The sequence below is a fragment of the Sarcophilus harrisii genome, chromosome 1 (genome assembly GCF_902635505.1).
Source record: "Sarcophilus harrisii chromosome 1, mSarHar1.11, whole genome shotgun sequence".
NCBI lineage: Eukaryota > Metazoa > Chordata > Mammalia > Dasyuromorphia > Dasyuridae > Sarcophilus > Sarcophilus harrisii.
The window spans coordinates 338,327,492-338,349,546 of NC_045426.1; the positions used below are offsets into that span (position 1 = coordinate 338,327,492).

General features: G+C 35.2%; 2 protein-coding genes across 7 annotated transcripts in view; both read right to left on the reverse strand.

Annotated features, from left to right (window-relative positions):
• Positions 1-1,193, reverse strand: part of KCTD5 (potassium channel tetramerization domain containing 5) — a 100,925-nt gene extending 99,732 nt beyond the window's left edge. For both annotated transcript variants that reach the window (XM_012543191.3, XM_031945669.1), the window contains exon 1: positions 788-1,193. In XM_012543191.3, coding sequence (XP_012398645.2) covers positions 788-1,045 — 258 coding nt within the window. In that variant the 5' untranslated portion in view covers positions 1,046-1,193. The remainder of the gene's footprint in view (positions 1-787) is intronic.
• A 611-nt stretch (positions 1,194-1,804) lies between these two features.
• Positions 1,805-22,055, reverse strand: part of PDPK1 (3-phosphoinositide dependent protein kinase 1) — a 110,957-nt gene continuing 90,706 nt past the window's right edge. For all 5 annotated transcript variants that reach the window (XM_031945667.1, XM_031945665.1, XM_031945668.1 and 2 more), the window contains 3 exons: positions 10,731-10,788; positions 9,286-9,438; positions 1,805-8,081 (listed from right to left, as the gene is read on the reverse strand). In XM_031945667.1, the coding sequence (XP_031801527.1) occupies positions 7,968-8,081; positions 9,286-9,438; positions 10,731-10,788 (325 nt within the window). In that variant the 3' untranslated portion in view covers positions 1,805-7,967. The remainder of the gene's footprint in view (positions 8,082-9,285; positions 9,439-10,730; positions 10,789-22,055) is intronic.

The following is a 22,055-nucleotide window of genomic DNA, read 5'->3' on the forward strand; positions in this document are numbered from 1 at the left end:
TTTTTTTTGAGGAGGGTAGAGGGGGAGAAGGGAGGTACGGCACGCTGGGTTCAGGAAACAGAAATGGACAGTCTCAGCCTATGGTTGAAAATGGATACGAAAGGACCCCTGGGTTCCTCAGGTTGAGAAATGAGAATATTGGGTAGTCTCAAAGTCTGGGGTTTGGAATAAAATTAAGAAGAAGATCCTCCTAGTTAGTTAAATGGGATTGAGCTACACTTGTTACCCTAGGGTTCCCCTAGCCCGAGAAAGGTTGGGTGTGCAGGTCTTCACCTCGAGGTCAAGGACTGAATAAAAGGATCCCAGGGTCCCCTCAAGACTAGAGACAGAATCAGAGTGTCGTGTAGCTGAGGGAACCTACTTAGGATATAACACTATAAAGAGAAAACGTAGTCTTAGCCGAAGTCTCAGATCGCGTTAGGACTGGGGTCTCCTCAGTCCCAAGAGACTGAAGGGACTGAAGAAGGGACGAGAAACCCTGGGTCAGAACAGGACCACGACAAAACCGGAGCCAAAGGCTTCCCAGCTTGGGAACAAGAGGTATGAATGGGAATGGGGGGGAGTGTCCGCTATTAGTCAGGACTGAAGGAATGTCTCGGTCCAGATGCAGGACTTGTCTGAAAGGAGTGGGGTCCGAAAGATCGGGTCTAAGACAATGGGGAGGGGGGAGGGGGCCGGGGAACGCCGAGTGTGTCGCAGGAAGGCCAGGGTCTGCTTAGCTTGAGTTGGGGGAGGGTAGACACTCCGCCCCAGGACCAAGCAGCGTGGCATCCGGCGGGCCTCTCACCTTATCCGAGTCCAAGTCCGGATCTGCCTGGCACAGGCGGTAGAGGAAGGATTTCGGGTCCCGGCATAGCGTCTGCCGGGTGGTAAGGAAGTAGGTGCCGCCCACGTTGAGCCGGACCCACTTGGAGCCGCCTCCTGTAGCCCGCTCCCCGAGGGGCGCAAGCCCAGAACCGCAGCGCCGACACATGCCACCCCCCGGCCCCACCCCGAGCGCAGCGGCGCCAGGAGCTGAGAGTAGCTCGCAGTGATTCTCCGCCATGATCCGAGCCCCTCCGATCGGGCCCTACACACAGCTCGAAGCGGGTAGGCTTTCTCGGGCCGGAAGCGTCCGGTCCTTAATACCATCCGCCAGGCACTCTCCAGCCAGACAAGTCCACCCTTCAAAAGGGTCCCGCCGACGGAAGTACCGCCCTGACCATCCTCCAGAACGGAAGCAGCTCCTTAAATTAGTTCCCCACCCCCTTCTTCGCCTTCGCGTACCGGAAGTATTCTTTCCGAAAGGTGGCCGCCTGCTGGAGATATCGAGGGAGACAGGGAATCGCGCCAACTTTCAAGTTCAAGGTAGCTAGTGGGCCCGCTGCCGAGGTTGCCTCACTCCACCCAGAGACGATAGCCTTCCCTTCTCGTAGGACCAGAGTTCGAGGACCGGGCCTCCTAAACTGACTGCCCCAACCCCCCGAGGACCGACAAGGGTCGTGGAGTAAAAACAAAGCCTCTGCCTCCAGAAACTGGCCCTTTGGCCCCTTCAGTGACTTAGCGCTGGAACTATAGAGATATAAAGCGCTTTCCTCGCGCCAGTCCCACCAACTAGGTAGTGCAAATATTAACCCTATCTTAGATGGCCCTCAGACTGGTCTCCATTGCTAATATCAAATCGGGACTCCAGACTTTTTTCATTATAAATAAGAACAGCACCACACCATCTCTTAAAAGAAAAGCCACTTCTCCCTGGATTCAATTTTCTGTGATGAAAGGGAAGATCCTGGGTGAGAAATCAAAGAAAAGAGCCAAGACATTGTACACCTAAAGCCCTACATGCTTTTTTTTTTATTACAAGACTATCGAGCATATGTGAAAAATTCATTCAGTAACTACATCTAAAGCACAAATATCTGGAAAGAGAATAAACAGATTCATTAAATTATGAGATATGATTAAATCATTGACCAAATAGAAAATTTATATAATAAAACCAGAAAAAAAGTTGTAAAATATAGTTTACAATAATTATTCACATTCAAGGCTGTACATCAATACATACAACAAGGTGGCCCCGAACATGAAATTCAATCCAAATAATTCATATATTAGAATTTAAATAACAGACTGAACTAGAGGCCAACAGTAGCCAGCAAATAACCTTATATAAGAATAAAAATACAAAAGTGTATATCCTAATATCATTGCATTATTTGCTTCTGTTTTCATAAGTTCTTTATTTATTTTTTTTTTTTTTGCTTTGCCTGTACATCAGTTACAGCTACAAACCAGGTAGAGATTATTACATGTTCTAACTGCCACCAACCTGAAAGACAGCTAACATACTATCAAAATGCATTCAATTTCCTAATTTTATGTTGTTAAAAGACAGCTACAGCAGTTCTAAATACTGCCACAATTTAGTACATTTGGCCAACATCCGATCAAACTTAGGACGTAATCATGGAGGCTTTTTCAACAGTAAGAACCCACATTCATAGTCATTCAGACATATAGATTGGATTACAGGGTGGTTTACACAGCTAAAAAAATGTTTTCTTTTTATAAATAGTCCACTGTGCATACAGTTTGGAGTTTCTCCACAGACTGAAGAAATAAGTTATAGGGGAAGATAAAGAGGTACACCTAGGTGTTGTTTTCAGCTCCCCATGGCTTCTATCTGAACTGAAAATTGCTCTTTGCCATAAGGATAGATACTTACCTAGAAGAGTTCTCCAAAGGCAGCATTACATATATGTATGTGTATGTAGATACATATATATGTATACACACATGCATATGTATGTATCCACATACACACACATATGCAAACTTGGGCCACAAAGCCACTAGCATCAGGAAAATTCAGAGGAGTGACCCAGAACTTGATTAGAAAATATTTGCTCAAAGACAAAATGATTACGCATTCACTACATATACGGAAAAAGAGATTAAAACCACACCCAACTGAGCAATCATCGGTTCATTTCTGAGTTTGGGTATGAAAGGAAATAAAATGGAGAAATGAGTAGAGCATTCATAAAGCATAGTACCTTCAACAAACTCTCCACACCTAATCTCCCACTCCATTTTTAGTTGTATCTGTGGGTTCACTCATCACTTGGGGGACCAGCCAGGGATGAGGAAAACTCCAGAGTAGTGCAATTGTCCAGAGAGAAAGGGCTTAAGACCCATAATCTCTATTAAATTAAAAAGTGGTATCGAGCATGGCTCCTAAGGAAATCTGCCTTGCATGCTTTTTTTTTCTGGAATGATAGAACTTTCTTCCTCCTTAACACTCTTACTAGAGTGATGTGGAGAAATCAAGAAATAAACCAGAAGTGATTTGATCTTTTGTAAAGCTGTGAAGCCTGCCGAGAATTGTTGCAGAAGGGATGAAAAATAGAATTGTACTCAATTATTTCCCTGAATTATTCATTTAAACAACCCTTTCTGAAGACCAAATACAATCAATTTACTATTCGTTCATGTTTATTGGACCTCAAAGCCCAGGTGGAGCTGAAATCTCAGAGATTGAATAAATACACTAGCCATTAAAGATCCAAACATTAATCTACCTATGGTTTTGAGTTTGTTTTATTTTGTTTTTTTCAACTACCATATTAAGGCCCTATTACTGGTTCCCAATAACCCAGCGAATATTTTGGAGTTTTTATAATTTATAATAAATTACCTAGAAACAATCTATGATCTGCCAAATATGTGGCAATATGAGAGCTCTACAATAATGCTCTTGCAGCTACTAATAGGCACTAAACATCGTAGCTACAATATAAATCTCTGAAACATAACATGGAGCACTTAGCTGCCAAATGTCAGTGTTGAAGCCAATTGCATACATAATCTAGAAGCATAATCAAATTCCTTGAGTAATTTTTTAAAAGTTTTGAGGAAAATTTGATCTTGACTCCATTCATGACAAGGTATCAATCTAAAGCTTTTATAGGGAGGGTGAAAAGCCTTATTCAAATTCATTCTTTGGGACAGATAGCTTTTCACTGCATTTATGTCAGAGACTTTTCATAGGCCACAGATTCAAACAAAAATGTTTAATGTATGGTACAGAACATAAGCTACAAGTGCCAAATGAAGTAGGTACCAGATAAAAGACAATAAAGAGCACAGTTCTACGGTGGGGACCTTACTATTATGTTGTCATAAAACTGCCTTCTATGAGAAAATACCTTAAATCAAGTTAAATCAAGTACAATAAGCTTTTGTACTTTAAGAACTAGATCCCCACTACAAAGGTTCCAAAAGGAACTAAACTTAAACTGAATGATAGAGTAAATAACGTTACAAGATTCCAGTGAAAAACAGACCATCTATCTGAATGGCAATTTATAATTTATCCGCACAGAGTCTTTGGGAGCCTATTTTCTTTACCAGGGTCTTGAAGGAAGAGATTTAGGGAAGTGGTAACAAGGCATATGACTTAAAAAGAGAAAAGTTCTCCTTACACACTAAAAGTGGTAAAACTACAATGAAATATCATTTGGAATGCCCTTGCACATTCTGGATTTTGTAGTTTCGTGATCCAAATAGGAACACTTACTGCCTAGGGATCTCTGAGAAGCAATAAAACAACCTCTGCATCCAGATGAGAAAGTCAAGGCACAGTAGGCTTTCTGAAGAGATTATTATTATAGTTCTCAGGTCCATTCTTTTCTTTACCCATAAAAAGAAAGACCAAAACAGAGAGTAAGAAGCTGTTGTGAGCTCTCTGTAACTGTCAAGTCAGAAACTCTTGTTTAGTGCTACCACTCTATTTATCATTAAGTTAAAGATTTCTTAGTTGGATTAAATAACAGGGTATTAATTCCCTCCCCGTCCTCCCTAGATGACATATACATACATACAGATATATGATCTTAAATATAATGAAAGGCACCTAAACGCCAGGGCTACAGGGATAGACTAGATTAAATTTGATATGAGTAAGAAAAGGGTAAGAAAATAAAATTGTCTTCTAAAGGATGGACTTTTGTGTAAGCAACAAAAAACACTTACCTAAAAAGGAGTTAGCTCACAGTGGTATCAGTAACTCTAGCTAATGGCAAAATAATTTCAGTATTTGCAAAAGCTACTATAACATCCCCATCTGGTTTTAGAATTTAAAAGTGAATATTAATATTAAGGCCTAGGAGGTAGTGACATGACCACCCAGAAGAGGAAAAGTCCAAAAAAGAATGTGTCCCTTCCCCAAAACAACTACAAAAAATGCCTTTTTTTGTGGCCATATATTAGATGTGTCTGTTGCTCCTTAAATAAATGGCCCGTGAAAGATTGTTGGCAAATGCAGTTTGGTATCTTTTAAGTTTAATGCAGTTTAAATAACTGCATAAACAAAAAAAGTGGGGTATTCTATAAATGCTTCAGTGAACTTTCCAATATATGCAATTAATCAAATGAGAGGGAAGTAATCCTAAAAGAAAAATGTTCTAAAATGGTAATGTTAATATCATCTTTTGAAAATAAAATAAGAAAACCCTTCTGCAGGGTTAGGAAATAAGAAAAGTAGAATTTGAACCTAAGTACAGATGCTTAGTTTAACTTCTTAAAATCCCTTTACAAATATATGATTAAAAGGCACTACAACTGATACCAGTAGAGAAAGACTTTACAAAATCCCCACTCTCTGGGGTCCCACATGAGCCACAAATGTCTCTACACTATTTGGTCCTCCTTGCTGCTCCAACAATGAATTGGGCTCTATGTCCAAACAGAAATCACAAGTACCATGAAATGTTCTACTACCTATATTACACTATCTGAACCATTTTGCACCAGTCTAATTTAAGAATAATCAAGTGAACATAGCTAGTGAGCTCCCAGTTCATGAAAGAGAACATAACTTTGAAACAATCTATGTTACCACATTAGAGGACGTAAGAAAAATAATTTCATACCACCTAATTGGGACAAGAAGAAGAAATAGAAGCTTTTCTAAATCTGGATCAAATTTGGCACACTATGTCTGAGACTGATGGATGACTTCTTTAGAGACAGGGAGAGCCTTCTAACTGAACTAAGCTTTATATTAATTACACTTATTGAAGATTACATTAAAGAAAAAACAGAAAAGTTTCTCATCACCCTTGTGTCTATAATGGAGATAAATATGAGAAAATTTCCCATGCAGCAGTATCAAAACTTTCTCAGAGACCAACCATGCACCACTCATAACAATATCCCAGGAATATTTCTGGGTAAATTAAGAAAATATCTTATCCCTGGCTGGGTTACCAGGACTTCTACCTACTTATTCATGAAGAAAATAAAATAACTGAATTAACAATGATGTGGACATTTTAAAAAGTTATCCAATAGCAGGACACTTCCCCTTTAAAGGAAAAAAAAAAAAAGGTGTCAAAAAGGAAATAAATCAAGTAGAAGAGGAGCTAAGAAAAAATGCTAATTTATCAATAAAAGGTGATTAAGTATGGTATTTTTACCCCTTTTAATGCAATTATGAGTAACACATCTCCAGGCAAAACCCTGCTCTTTGTAAGAGAGCCAGATGGCTCAGCAGAATTGCTAGAGAACAAATTTAGAGAAAGGTTAAATATAAAGTTAATAGCTCTCTGTTATATTACAAGAAATGTTCAACCACAATTTAACATAAAAAGGATTCATGTGACATATAACCCTTCAATAATAATGTACTGATGAAACAAAAAGTACCGTACTTTCTTCTTCAGTATCAAAAGTTTCATCTCTGCTCCTCCATTTCTCAATTAGTAAAGTGCCCAAGCACATTTAACTGTTTTAAAAATTATTCTCAGGAAGGATACATTAGATTTGCATCAATTAATGAACAGGAAGGACTGTACATTTCACTACACCATAACCCATTAAAACAATTTTGATAGGATTCTTCTCATTCATTTTCATATATCCACTAAAAGCAGGTAGCAACAGTCATGAGGGCAGTATATGTGCACATCCTGGAGAAAGGAAAAACCTGAATTCATCTAAAAATGTCAGGACTATATTTCCTATATCAATGACTAAAATTTGTTACTAACTTGTTTATTTTCAGTTAGTATTCATTAAAAGCATGCTGCTACCTGTACGGCCCTCTTGATTAAGGACTTCAATGCATTTAATTAAAATGACAAACTTAAAATTTTATATAACCCTCAGGAACCAGTAATTTTAATTTTTTAAAATTTCAGTGCCATGTTCAGCATTTTCTTTCTTAAAACCTATACCATACTCTTCACAACATGAAGCCTGCCTGCCAAGCATACATCTGGTGCACTCACATAATTATAATAAGTACCACGGAAATTCTGCAACCAGAACTCTATTAGAGATTATGGAAAAGGGTAAAATCAACCTGACCACAATTGCCATATACCCAAAAAAAAAAAAAAAGGAAAATAAAATAAAATAAAATAAACCCATAGAGACAATGGCAAAACCTCAGCAGAGGCATTTAAAAGCTCCCTGATGAAATAGAGTTCAATGATAATCTAGATGGGGTCTTGGCAAGGGGAGAAGGGGGAAACAAAATCACAGAAATAATCCCTGTCCCATTTACACACATAGGACTGGTACATGATTTTGGGTGTGTGCATGTAAGACCAGTTTCAATTTATCTTAAGTGAAGTTGGTAATGCAAGGTCTATCCACTAGTTTGCAGCAGAAATTGAGCTGAAGGGCACCAAAGCAAGATCTTCACTGCAACGATATGCATGTGGAAGCCTCAACGGAAGCACAAAGAACAAGCAAAGCGACCCTGAATTCCATTTATGTTTGTTGTTGGTTTTTTTTGTTGTTGTTTTTGTCATTTTTTTTTCTTTTTAAATAAAAAACTGCAATATATCAGACATATGATTTCCCCTTGAGATGGCTAAACAGGTGGCATGGGAAGGTCCTTCCAATGTGCTGCCGAGCCCATATTGCTGAATCATGGAGCAGCAGGCAGGAGCCAGGCCAGTTTGGGATAAGCTTTCCTAGACAGCAGTATTCGGATGGTTCTGGTATCTGTGCCGCCAAACTTCATGTATCTTTTTGCACCACTTATGAGCATTCCCACTTGGGTCCATCAGGTAATATGTCCTGTTAGGCTATAAGGAGATCAGAGTTTAATGATTTCCATAAAATTGCACACCAAAACAACAATGTTAAAATAAGATAACTAAGTTCACATCATAATGTTAATATCAGATAGTGGCTTCTCTAAAAAGACATCACCACTTGAAAAAAAAAAAAAAAAAAAACAGGCAAAATCATGGAAAAAGAGAGAATTATCTTTTATCCTTTCCTTAAGGAGGTAAGGGCCTAACTGTATAGAATGCTGAAATGTCTTCAGAAATGGTCATTGTGTCAGTCAAATTTTTTGTGATAAGGGAAGGCTTACTGACTAGGTGGAGGGTAAGGACACACAAGACAAGTGGAAATAATTAGAATAAAAATAAAAGGTGCCAATAAAATTACAATATTATTTGGAAAATGGGGGAGAAAAAAAAAGAAAAATACAGATTTAAAAAAATATCAGATTAAATCCTGAGTAGAACTAAAAAAAAAATCATGTAGAATGGAGTCTTCAAAACAATATTCTAAATGAGTCTGATCTTTGGTAGAAAGTGAGTGAGCAGCCTAAGAAAAAAGTTAATTTAGCAAGGTTCTTTTCTTGGTCATTCCAGTTTAGTGCAGCCAGTCATACAAGATAACAGGATATAGAAAAAAAGAAAACTTGGAGTCAAAAAAAAAAAATTTAAATTCTGGTTCTATCACTTATTAGCTTTGAAACTATGGTCAAGTCTTGAAGCCACTCTTGGTTTCCTGATCCATAAAATGAGGATTCCCCCTCAAAAGTTCTATTCTAATGACTCCTGTGAGACAGAAGTGACTCTGAGTTCTCAAAGTCTATGCTAATGGAACCAGAAAGGCTTCAAATATGGAAATGGTCAGAGAATATGAACCTGTTATCTCAAGACAGTCTAAGTGTTGAGAAGCTCATTATGGGGAGGCTGATCATAGCTCCTCATAAGAATCATTTACTCAGCTCTTAAAGATATATTAGATGTATTAGTATAAAAAGTTTTCACATTAATGAAATCACAAAACTTTTGAAATACTGAAGGAAAACAGTCACACTATTACCTGCATAACAGGGTCACTAGAAGGAAATTTATCAACTGCAATACTTATTTAAAAAGCAGTTATCATCATCATCATCATCATCATTATTATTAGAAGATATAAAGGAAAAGAATAAAATTCTTTAAGTTACAAAGCAAATGAACAGAGCTCAGGAAGAAAACTTACTGTGTGAACAAAAAAGGTCTTAAAATTCTTGGCTTCTGGCCGAAGTTCTTGTGACCAAGGAATCTCTCCTTTCAAAACTTTGTTGACAGGGTCCACATAATACAAATGTGGTCCTTCTGTAAGGAGCAACTGACGACGGCGTGCAAATAAACCCTGATGCAAATAAACATAAAAATCCATGTTTGCCAAAATGAAGAAGCAAGATTTATTTACGGGACATCATTTCTATGATTGCCCATTAAAGTTCCTGGAGGCCAACTTCTGTTAGGCAATAGGCCCTATTCACCTGTGTAACCAAGCCAAATCTCTTCAATTCCCATATAGGGAATTGAACTTTGCATAAAGAAAAGGAAAAATGGAAAAGACAACCAAGCACTTCCAAGATGGGTATTTAATATAATTCTTCCTTCATTTATCAGACCATGTGTTTCCAGGGCATATTATGATTTCTATTATACAGATTAATTTAGACAGATTTAAAAAAGCAGGCAAAGTCAAAATTTTCTATTACCCATATAAGTTAGAACAAGTTTCAAAAATTGAAAGTTAGGAACTCCTCCAATCAGACCCCTTACCACAGTTTTCTTCCCTCACCCTTCCTTTCCAGAGTAAAGGGGATTCTACAAATGAGTATCTTTTTTTATCCATAGGCTGTATTTCCATTACTTGGGATTTTCTGTTTCAGGCTACAGACAGAAATAATAAACCAATGGGGGAAGTATGGTAATAACACTGATAGATACAACAAACTAAGAGCAGACAAGCTCCTAATTTGTTAACTTTTCACTTTTCAGATGTGGACTTAAAAGCTGTTTTAACAAAATTACTATCTATATAAAAAAGAATATATTCAATTTAAAAATTTTCACTTTTTTTGCTTAACTATGAGGAAAAGAAAAAAAAAAAAAATCTAGAACATTAAGGATGCCTGATGAAAAACTGTCACAAGTTGCTCTTAAGTTGAAGAGAAATTTTAGCTGGAGAAATCAGGTTAATACACATAATAATGAATACTGGCCTGAGAGTATAAGACCTGGGATGAATTTTTCTCCTGCCTTCTATCAGAGAAGGCAAGTTTCGATTTGCTATAATCTCCCTCAGTTGTTAAAATGGGTTAATTACTAATTTCAGATAATATAGGAAAAATATGAAATGTGCAAAGCATGGAAAAAGTTTTCCCCTTAAAAGTCAGGAAACTGAATTATATATAAGGTATATGAACTTTTATATTAAGTCAATTCACCCTTCTGAGCTTCATTTAACTCATCTGTAAAATGGGAAAATTAATAATTATACTAACTACCTAAGAGGATCTGTAAACTATAAAATATTTGGAAAGTATAGTTCTTCACCCCACTATGCAGGAGAAAACATTAATCTTCTGAGAAATACTATTTGAAAACATGGAGCTCTATAACTGGATTTTCAAAATAAATGTTACTTACCTTTCGTTTATCTACTGGACCCATTTTTAGTATCAAGTTGTTTTCTACAAATTGGTGCCTATTAAGAAAAGAAAATGAGAATGAGGTATTTGTTGGAGAAATCAGTTGGAAATCTACAGAAATTCTTCATATTTTCATAAATAGGCATCTATCATCCTATTATAATACTAAAAAGATTTACATTATTCAAGCTCTAATCTTCTATAAATAGTACAAGTAAATTCCAAAATTACAATCCAAAGATAAAAATTTCTTGACACAAATTCTTTATCTAAATTTTAAATAATTTAATTTTAATTTTAAGGAGAGCTAACAGCACCACTTGGATAATAAAAGCATCACCTTGACTTAAGAACTAAAACTTTTCCTTCATTAAACTACTGGGAAAAAATATCTCTATATTAATTCTTCATAACCCTACAACAAAACCTGTATCATGATCAGAGATTTCAACTCTCTGAGTCTTATCTATAAAATAAAGGGGCTAGACAAGATGACATTTCCAGCTCTAAAACTATGGCCCAACAATTTTTAAAATTCTACTCAACAACAGAAGTATCACAGATTTCACAAAAGGAAAAATCAACCTTGACTAACATTTAAACCCTGAATTTGGGACTGTCTGAAATCAAAATCACAGTTTGATATCACAAATATGTAAAATAATGGGTAGAACATAGTTTAAAAGTTAGTTAAAACATAGTTGGTAATCAATAAACTAAGAATCATCTATTTAACATTTCAAATTGTGTAGGAAAAAAAACCTCACATTCATTTTAAGGCAAGTATGTAATAAAGAACTTGAGTTTCAAATCTGACATTTAATTTAATTAATTTTCCAAATCATTTAATCATCTTATTCAATAGACTTTATGCAATATGATGTTATACTTATTATACCATTCAACCCTGGGGAGACAAAAATAAAAGCAAAACAGTCGCTAACTTCAAACGGCTTATTACATTCTATTGTGGAGAATAAAGTAACCACAGAATAAATACAAAATGTATATAAAATAAATAAAAATTAAATTAATAAATGGAGTACTAGCATTAGAGAAGAGGCTCAGTTAAGACTTCATAGGGAAAAGGAGATGAGGTGGGGAAAAGGAGATGAGGTAATGATAATGGGAATCAGAGAAAAGATGGAAATAATCAACCTAGAGGAGACAAAAAGATAGTGAAATATAATTTGTGAATCTGACTTCTTCCCTTTCTAAAAACTCAACATCTTGGTATCTTCAGTTATGGTCCAAAGAACTCAATCCAGCTCTCCAATATCACCTTAACCAACTGTTCATTTTCAATATCTTCCATTCTCCTTCTTGAAGTTTTACTTGAAATCTAAAGTAGAAATGAAAGTACCACCTGTATGTGTCCTAATGTGTTATCCTGACCAAGTCTTTTTATCACTAAATATTGACTCTGGATTTCTTCTGTTAATATTAATTTGTTCTCAAGCACATCAACGGAAATGGATAGTCTCATCAATATATGTGACAAACAGCAAGAAGCTCTGTTTTATTACAAAAGAGGAAGAAGGTCATTTTTCAAACTAAAGATTTGATACTATCCAAAACCAAATGAAATGAGCAAAATCAAGAGAACAATTTACATAACAACTTATAAAGTCATAATTTTGAAAGACTTAAAAATTATGATCAATAAAATGAGAACTAATAATAAAGTATGTTACCCACCCTCCCGACAGAGAAGTGATGAATTAAGAGACAGAATGAGGCATACATTTTTTTGACATAACCATTGTAGTAATCTGTTTTGCTTAAAAATGTAGATTTGTTATAAGGGTTTTCTTTTCTTCTTCCCCTCCCACTCACAGAAGGCGGGTCTGGGAAAGAGAAAATAAATGCTTGTTGAGGGGTGTGTGTTTGTGCTGTCAGGCACATTTATTTGCTTGTTTATTTATAATCTTGGTAACTGTCCTTTTTGGAATGTGTTACCCAGATTTGTATATAAGCTTCTCGATGTGGTTTAAGGTTAGTACAGTGAGACAATGCTATACTTTCCTTTTTTTCTGTAAGCTAATGATACATTTACTTTTTTGTCAGTCATATTATTTTCCTCATATTGAGTTTCCAGTTGACTAAAAAGATTCAAAAAATTTGCAAACTATACCCCATACTTACATATATTTATGGATGTTTTTTGGTTTTGTCTATTAAATGAAATTTAAATTTGGCCCAATGTTCTAACCTGTCAAGATATCCCTGGATCTTAACTCATTTCAAATTTTATATGTATATCATTTTTGGCTTTTATCCAAGCCATTGATAAAAAGCTAATCAGGAAAGAGTCAAGCACTAATGTTTAAGGCACTATACTAAAGAAATCTTTCTAATCATTAAAACTATTCTTTGGTTTTAGCCATTCAAACAGTTCCACATTACCTATTAATAAGCAGACTTTAAGTCTGTGGGGCAAAATTAGATCCAATGCCTGTACAACCTGCAAGGTACCAATCTTAATTCACAAGTCAAACCAAAACAAGCACCAGTCCAGATGTCATACATGAACCATAATGTGCTAATGTATGATTCTTACACCTTTCTTATTTTTATGTAAAATCACATACAAATAGAATTAGTCAAATGTTTTGCAAAATTCAAGTAAACTGAATTTAGATGATTCCTTCTGATATTTTAGCTAATATTATAATATTTTTTAAAAGAATAAATCCCTGCCTTAAGGGACAAAAAGAACTGGAGCTGCAGGACAAGTAGGAAAGAATACTGTATATACTATTAAAATACATTATATTTTGTTTAATTCTTTTTCTTTGTCACGAGGAAGAAATAACTGCAAAGTAAAGACCAAAAGAACCAATTAAAATCCTTTTTAAAAGAGTTATTTTGGCATAACCTCTTCTTGATTAATCCATGCCAATTTTTTTTCTGCCAATTACTACTTGCATAACTTTGTGTTAAGTCACTTAATTTCTTTGGGAAGCAATTTCCTCATCTTTCATTTTTGAGCAACAAACCAATAAGGTCCTTTCCAACTCATCTATAATCCAATGACTACTGTTTATTTTTTTAGATACCATCTATCCTATTCATAGATTAGATGTCCTATAGAACAAAATCTGTTCTAGAATTTTACCAGACATTGAGGTCATGGTCACTTGTCAGCATAATTAAACAATTCAAACTCTTTCTTCCTTTTCAAAAACTGAGACATTAATTTGTTATTGTCATATGTATTTTCTGTTCTCCATGACCTTTCCAAGCTCATGGGACTCAGTAAAACTATTAGTTCTTCCATTACCCAAAGTCTGTCACTAATCAAAGCCTCATGTTCTAACTCAGCAGAGAAAGAAAGGGAATGAATCCAAGGTTATTTTTGGTAAACATCCAATTAGTAGGCATGATATGGATATTAAGTTCCATCATGATATACATAGGCAGAGAACCATTATCTCCTTAAATATAAGGAGATCTAATAGATTTCAATATGCAATTAACCAGTTATGTTATGTCCTTTCAAATACCATTCTAATTGGCAGGGAAAACAGAAGAAAAGAAATTAGAAGCTCTACCTTCAGTCATCAATTATCATATTTCTAACCAAACCCTGGTCTATTTTTTTGGTTCCTCTTTCTCATTATGCCTTTAAAAATTTTTTCTTTTTGTTGTTTGAAGCTTTCTAAAACAATATCAATTTATTCTGAGCTTTAGCACACAAAACACTATTCTTATAATTGTATTCCACGCTATTATATATTCATCTCTCACTATATGCCTTTACTTCCTAAACAGACGGCCATTTCTTCTTCATCAGAATTGTTTCTCTTTGTGCCTTTAAATTTCACTCTTGAGAATTTCTCATCTGTCCTAGACTATATTCTTACATACAATTTTTAGTTGATGGAATCCTACCTTTTCTTTTTGGCACATTTTTTTTGGGGGGATGCAAACTTTTTAAAATTTAAATACAAAATGAGAAAAGAAAAAAAATTTCCATGTGCAGAGCACAATGAGAGGATTCAATATAAAATATTCCATTTCCATAAAACATATGTAATAAATATATGTATATATTTTTTCTACCTCCTCCGTGGCCAGAGAAAGCTAAACTTAAGTAAGAATACACACACACAGAGTAATAACATACATACATACACACACACACACACACACACACACACACGTAAGACAATATTATGCATATTTCTATTTGTCATTTCTTTTTCTAGCAGTGGATACCATCTTCCTTCACAGGTTCAAGTCTTTCCATGGTTTTCTAATCAATGGGATAATTATTTTGCCTACCATAGCAGTTTTACAATACTATCACACCCTATCTAAGAGACTGTTTATGGAAGATTTTTCCCCAATTTTCTACTTTCCTTCTATTCTTGGTTACTTTGGTTTAATTGTACAAGAAGGTTTTTTAATTTTAATGTTGAATTTTTCCAAATACATGCAAAAATAGTTTTCAACATTCACCTTTATAGAAGCTTGTGTTCTAAATTTTTCTCCCTCCCTTATCCCCTATTTTTTCCCCTAGATAGCAATCTAATATAGGTTATATATGTATAATTCTTCTAAACCTACTTCTGTATTTGTCATGCTGAGCAAGAAAAATCAGACCAAAAGGGGGGAGAAAAAGAACTCAAGAAAAAGAGAGAGAAAAAAAAATAAAGAAATAACAACAATAAAGGTGAAAATATTATGCTTTGATATACAGTCAATCTCCATATTTCTCTCTGGATGCAAATGGATCTTTCCATCACAAGTCTATTGGAACTGCATTTTACAAGAAATTTTTAATTAAAAATAATCAAAATATCCATTTTATACTTCAACAATGTTCTTATTTTATATAGTTTTTAAAGTTTGGTACTGCTTAAACTCCTTCCTTTACAACTTTTCCCCTTAGTTTCTTTGAAATTCTTGACTTTTGTTCTTCCAAATGAATTGTTAATGTTTTTCTAACTCAGTAAAAAATTTTTTTTAGTAATTTAATTGAGATTATTTAGGTAAAATTGTCATTTTTTATTATACTGGCTTTATCTATCCATGAACAATAATTATTACTTCATCTACTTAATTCTGACTTTACTTATATTAAAAATGTTTCATGCTTATGTTCATGTAGTTACTGTGTCTGTTTTGGTAGGTATAATCTCAGGTATTTTACTGTTTAGTCATTTCAAATGGTATAAAACATTAAATAATATTGTTGACACATAGTATACTTTCCCTATTTTTTTTCTTTTAATTAAATCTATTTTAGCTTTAACTGCATCTGATATCATGAATACTATCCCTCCTTTTTATTATACATAATAAACTCTGTTCCAGCCTTTTATTTTATCTCTGTGTCTATCATCCCTCATTCTTATTGCATTTCCTGAAAGCAACATATTGTTGAATTCAGATTTTTAATCTATTCTGAGATCCCTTTCCATTTTACAGGGAAATTCATTCCATTCACTAACTTATAATTTCTTGTCTATTTCCTTCCTTCCTATTTTTCCTCATTATCCTTAGCCTATTTACTCTAACTCTCCTCACTCTCCTAATTTACTTCTACCCATTACCTTACTCTTCTATTCCTTAATCTACCCACTACTCTTCTTTATACTCTCCTTATATTCTACCTTAATCAATCTACCTTTTTATGAGTTTTTTTTTTTTTACCTTTTCCCTTCCCTTCTCCTAATTCTAAATCTATATACCCTTCTAAAAGTGCCACCTTGAGCCTCTTAATTTTTTTCTAAATTTAGAAGACTTTTATACTGTTCTGGTATATATTGTTCTCTCTTTAACCCATTTCCTATAAAAGTAAGGTTCCAGTACTAACCACACTTAATACTTCTGTACCAATTCTTCCTTTCATGCCTCATTTGTATGAGATAATTATTCCTTTTTATTTCTCCCTACAATTTTATTTTTTTAATGACCCCATCAAACAGCTCTGCCCAAGATTTTCTTTCAAACAATCCAAATAATAATGACAGGCATAAGAGTACTGATAACATTTTCACATATAAGTACAAAAAGTCTGACCTTATTAAGTTGCTGATAATTGGTCTTTAATGTCCATCTTATGTTTCTTCTGAATTTAATATGTCAAATTTTCCATTAAATTCTATTTTTTTTTTTGGGGGGGGGTTGTTTTGTTTTTTTAAATCACAAATATGTAAAAAGGTCTTTTAGTTCATTAAATATCCTTTTTTTTTTAATTCATTCAGAATTATAATTAACTTTGTTGGGTAAGTTACCATTGGTCATAACCTCAGCTCCTTTGCTCTACTAAATATAATATTCCAAGACCCATGGTCCTTCAATATAGTAACTGCTAGGTCTTCTGTAATCCTTACTGTAGCTCCATGATATTTAAAATGAAGTTTGTTTGGTTTTTTTCCTTGTTGCTTGCAATATTTTCTCCTTAACCCGGGAGCTTTGAAAGTTGTTTATGATATTCCTGTAAGTTTTCCTCCTGGAATTTCTTTCAGTGTGATGATCAGTAGATTTTTTTTTCTATTTCTCCTTTTTGTTCTAGAACTACTGAGTAATTCTCCTTGATCATTTCTCATAATACTGTGTCAAGATTCTTTTTTTTTAATCATAGCTTTCAGGTAGTCCAACTATTCTTATATTCTCTCTCTTCAATCGGTTCTCCAGATAAGTTGGTTTTTTCTTTTACTTTTTCATTCTTTTGATCAGTTCTCACAACTTGACCCCAAAAAGCAAAATTAGAACCACAAAGTAGAAATTTTTGTATTATTTCTTGGTGTCTGGCTGGCTCTCTCTTCTAAATGCCCTGCAATATGGCTTCTGATTTCTTATTCTTCAACAGAAACTTCTCTCTCCAAAGATACCAATGATTGTCTTCATTGTCAAATCTTTTACATTCCTCATCTTATTTGATCACTCTCTTCTCCTAGATACTATTTAATATTCTAGGTTTTATGTTACTTACTACTCTTGATTCTCTGACTATGTATCTAACCAATCCTCAGACTCCCTAGTTGGAACTTCGTCCACATCAAGATCAGTAACTGTACATGTTCCCCAAAGAAGGCTCTGTTCTAAGTCCCCTTTTCTCTATCCTGATTGCCTCAAAGTGAATATAATAATTGTTGTTGGGTCTTGGCTGAAGGTCTTCCCTTCCCAAATTGATTCCTTAAAAAAAAAAAAAAACTAGGTAAAAAATGCCATTCTTTACCTCATTTCTTTCTTATTTAGCCTTATTCATTGAATGAATGGATGGCTGTCTTAGTCAAACTGAGACCTGCTAAAGACCTTAGACTAAAAAGGCTAACTGTTCTGTTCTATATCTGGTCCCTAAGACCCAGATGATTTCAGAGGAGAAAGTGAGGTTGGTGACCTTGCAAAAAAGCCCTCTTTCACTCAAATCCAATTCACTTGCATGTCATGGCCAATACTTCCCTGATGTCATGGAACTTGTCAAGAATGAAGAATAAACACAAAATAACAACAACAATAATTACCACCTAAGTTCCAGTCTCATCACCAATTACTTAGTTGAATATTTTGAAATGAATATTTCAAAGACATTTCAAAATCCACATAACACAACAAAGCTCATAACTCTTCCCACAAAACCAATGCGTCTTCCAAAGTATTTTAACTGTCAGATCATGTAAAAAAGTCCTATATATTTTCTCCAATCAGAGAGAAGGGTGAGGAGAAAAGAAGGGAAGAAGAAAGAAATGAGGAGAGGGGAAATAGGGGACAAGGAGAGAAAAGAAGGGAGATTATTATATGTTACAGGTAGAGCAATGTATATAGCTGATTCCACAGGACAAGAAAGTAAGACACTCAGAATTTAATGGATAATGCTAATCTCTCGCTTCTCACTCACTACCAACCTCTTTACTCCAATAGGGGACAAAAACAGACAATAGACTTGTCCTCTGTGACCTATTCAGGGATTTCCATATCTATTGTAGAGCTTCTACTAGTGCCAATCTCCTGGGTTTCCTTATGCTTAAAGGAGCCCCTAGATTAGAAAACCCTGAAACTGCAGAAACTGACTACAACACATTCTCCCCCTATTCTGTAAAAAACATCTGATTCAACCCAGTTAGAGAGTTAAAAGCACTAAAAGAATTGGGACAGAAAACCAAGCCTGCATGACTATAACAAGCCTACAAGAACAGAAAATTAAATCTATCTAAGGCTAATCATATCCCAAAAAGCTACTTGGGACAAATTGAGGCTGGAATTCCCTAACTGGAAAGAGGCTGAGACAATACTATAGTCCAGTTATGTGGTATACATATCTTCAGGATCCAGGAAGTGAGTCAGGAAAAGTCTAAGGAAAAAAATGTTAAAACCACAAAAGATTTTAAGAGGCACATAATTTAATCAAAAACTTATGAACACAAAAAGAAAAGTCAATAGAATACACTAAAACTAGAAGCAAAAATGAGCATTACACCAATTACAAGTCATTTGTCAATTGATAAATAGAGATGATAAGCAATTTTCAGATTATGAAACTAAAGCTATCTATAATTATTTGGGGTAAAAAAAGCTCTAAATCACTAATGATTAGAGAAATTAATTTAAAGCAACTCTAAAAGTACCATCCCTCACTTATCAAACTGCCTAATAAGACAGAAATGGAAAGTGATAAATGTTGGAGAGATTATGAGAAAATTGGAACACTAATGCATGGTGGAGTTGTGAAGTGATCCCACAATTCTGTGGAGTAATTTAGAACTATGTACAAAGGTCTATAAAACTATGCATACCCTTTAATCCAGCAATACAATTACTAGGTCTGTAATCCCAAAGGATCATAAAAAAGAAAAAGAACTCATACAAAAATATTTATGGCAGCTCTTTTTCTACTATCAAGGAATTGGAAATTAGGGGATACCCAACAAAAGGAGAATAGCTCAACTAGCTGTGGGATATGAATGTAATGGAATACTATTTTTCTATAAGAAATGATGGGAAGGGTGAAGTCAAGATGGCAGTGTAAAGGCAAGGAATCACCCAACCTCTTCCTCAAATACTCAAATAACAAAAAAACAAATATCTTTAAATAACGATTCTAAACAAATCTTAGTGCATCAGAATCCACAAAAAAAAAAAAAAAAAGATGAAGTAAAACAATTTTCCAGTCCAGGACAACTTGGAAAATCAGTAGGAGAAACTTGTCATACCTTGGTAAAAGTAGAGGTAAGTCTGTCATAAGCAAAGGCAGCACAGCTCTGACCCTGAGCAAACCTTAGAAGTCACTGAATTGGCAGCAACATTAGCAATGGTTTCCAGAATTCTCAGTCCACAGATTTGGTAAGGAGATTGGTAACTGGTCAGAAGGAGTTTATAGGGATCTCTTTGCTAACACTGCGACAGGACTCTGTTGCTTTGCCCATAAGTGGATCTGGGTAGTACTACTGCCAGTAGAAGAAGAGGAGCACTAACAGCCAAAGCTGGCAGCCACAGTGGAACAGGGACAGTTCCTCACAGTTCCAGGAAAAGAAGAACACTTGTAGTCACTCACAGACCAGAGCACAGCTCCAGGAGAGTAATGAACATATATCTCCTAAGATCATACCATCTTGGAAGAACTGGAAGTATCTCTGAAAGCAGCTACATAAACCCCCCCAAAAAAATACAAAAAGCCAATGAGGAATGCCTTAAAAAGCACAAATGGTTGAATGGGGAAAAAAAAATCCACTGAATTGGACAAATGGTAAAATAGGTACAAAAGCTCACTGAAGAAAATAATTCCTTAAAAATTAGAACTGAACAAATGGAAGCTAATGACCTTAGGAAAAAAATCAAGAAACTATCAAACAAAACCAAAAGAATGATAAAATATAAGATAATATGAAATATTTCATTTAAAAAACAACTGATCTGGAAAACAGATCCATGAGAGATAATTTTAAAATAATTGGACTACCTGAAAGTCATGATCAAAAAAAGAGCCAACATATCATCTTCCAAGAAACTGTCAAAGCAAACTTTTGGAACTCAAAATCATGGGAAAATGAATGCTGAAAACTATCTTTGCATATAATTGGGGGGAAAAACCATTAAGTACCAAAAAATCATCTAGGAGACTACAATAAATAAGACAAAGGAAACCAAAGCAATGCCTAATGAAACAGAATCTTGTGAGACCGTGAAACGAGATTTCTAAGAAAGTTCGAGAAACAAACAAAAAAAGTTAGAAAAGAAGAAAATAATAATTTATAGCTTGCACAGCAGAAATGATTAGCAGAACAGAAAAATATTGCAAGAATTCCCAGACCATTATTTCTGCTTCCAGTATAGCTTTCACAACCATCATCCAGGGAAGTGATTCCTGTAAAGAAGAAGCCAGCTAGGCCAAAGTACTACCCACAGAAAAAGTGAGGCAGCCTAGATAAAACAGCAAGGTTTCCTGAGGAAGACAGAAGGCAGGAAGGTCAAACTACCAACATCACCATCTTGACTACCATCCTTCAGACCCTCATAGAAGTAGCCCAGGGCCCAGAACCTAGGGAACATCCTCCCTTCCAGCCTAGTGGCCTTCCCTCAGCCATCACTGTACTATTACCTACAGCTGCTCTGCCCAAAGGAATGCAAATTTTAATTGTTGAAATTTCACTAAGAGTATTGAGATTTATAGGCTAGATTTCTTTCTAAAGGACCATGCCTTAAACCCAAATCATTCTGGCTCTCACTGACTGGCCAAAAACAGGTTTTAACCCAAATCTCACTTGATCACTGTTTGGGACCTTGATGGCTCAGTGAATGTAAATCGCAGTTTCTGTTTTAGTCAAAAACTCTCCCCAACTGATTTTTTTTTTTAATTAAGTAAAAGATAAAAGAGATCATTCTTTGTCACATTTCTTACCTAGCCTTAATTCCTGAATGGGTGTTGCTTCAATTAACTGAGACCTAGGACAGAACTTAAAAAGAATAAAATCTCCTACTGCATCTAGGGTCTTCTCTAGACATTCTGATCTTTTCACTGGACCCAGATGGCTCTTGAGGAGTGAATAAGGCTGGAGACTCTGCATAGCTCTCACTCACTTAAATCCAATTCACTTGCAAGTCATGGCATCACTTTCTTGAAGTCACAGTCCTCTTTGAGAACAAAGAGCAAACAACAGTTCATGGGGAAAGGGGAGAGAGGAGAGAGGGGAACAGGAAGTAATCATCAGATAAAAGATCAGTCTGCAGCTAGTTAGCCCAGTGGATAGAGCACTAAGGTTGAAATAAGGGAGACTTCAAATTCCTGAGTTCAAATCTGGTTTCAGATACATATAGAGCAAAACCTCAAGCAAATCACTTAACCCTGTTTGCCTCAGCTCCCTTATCTATAAAA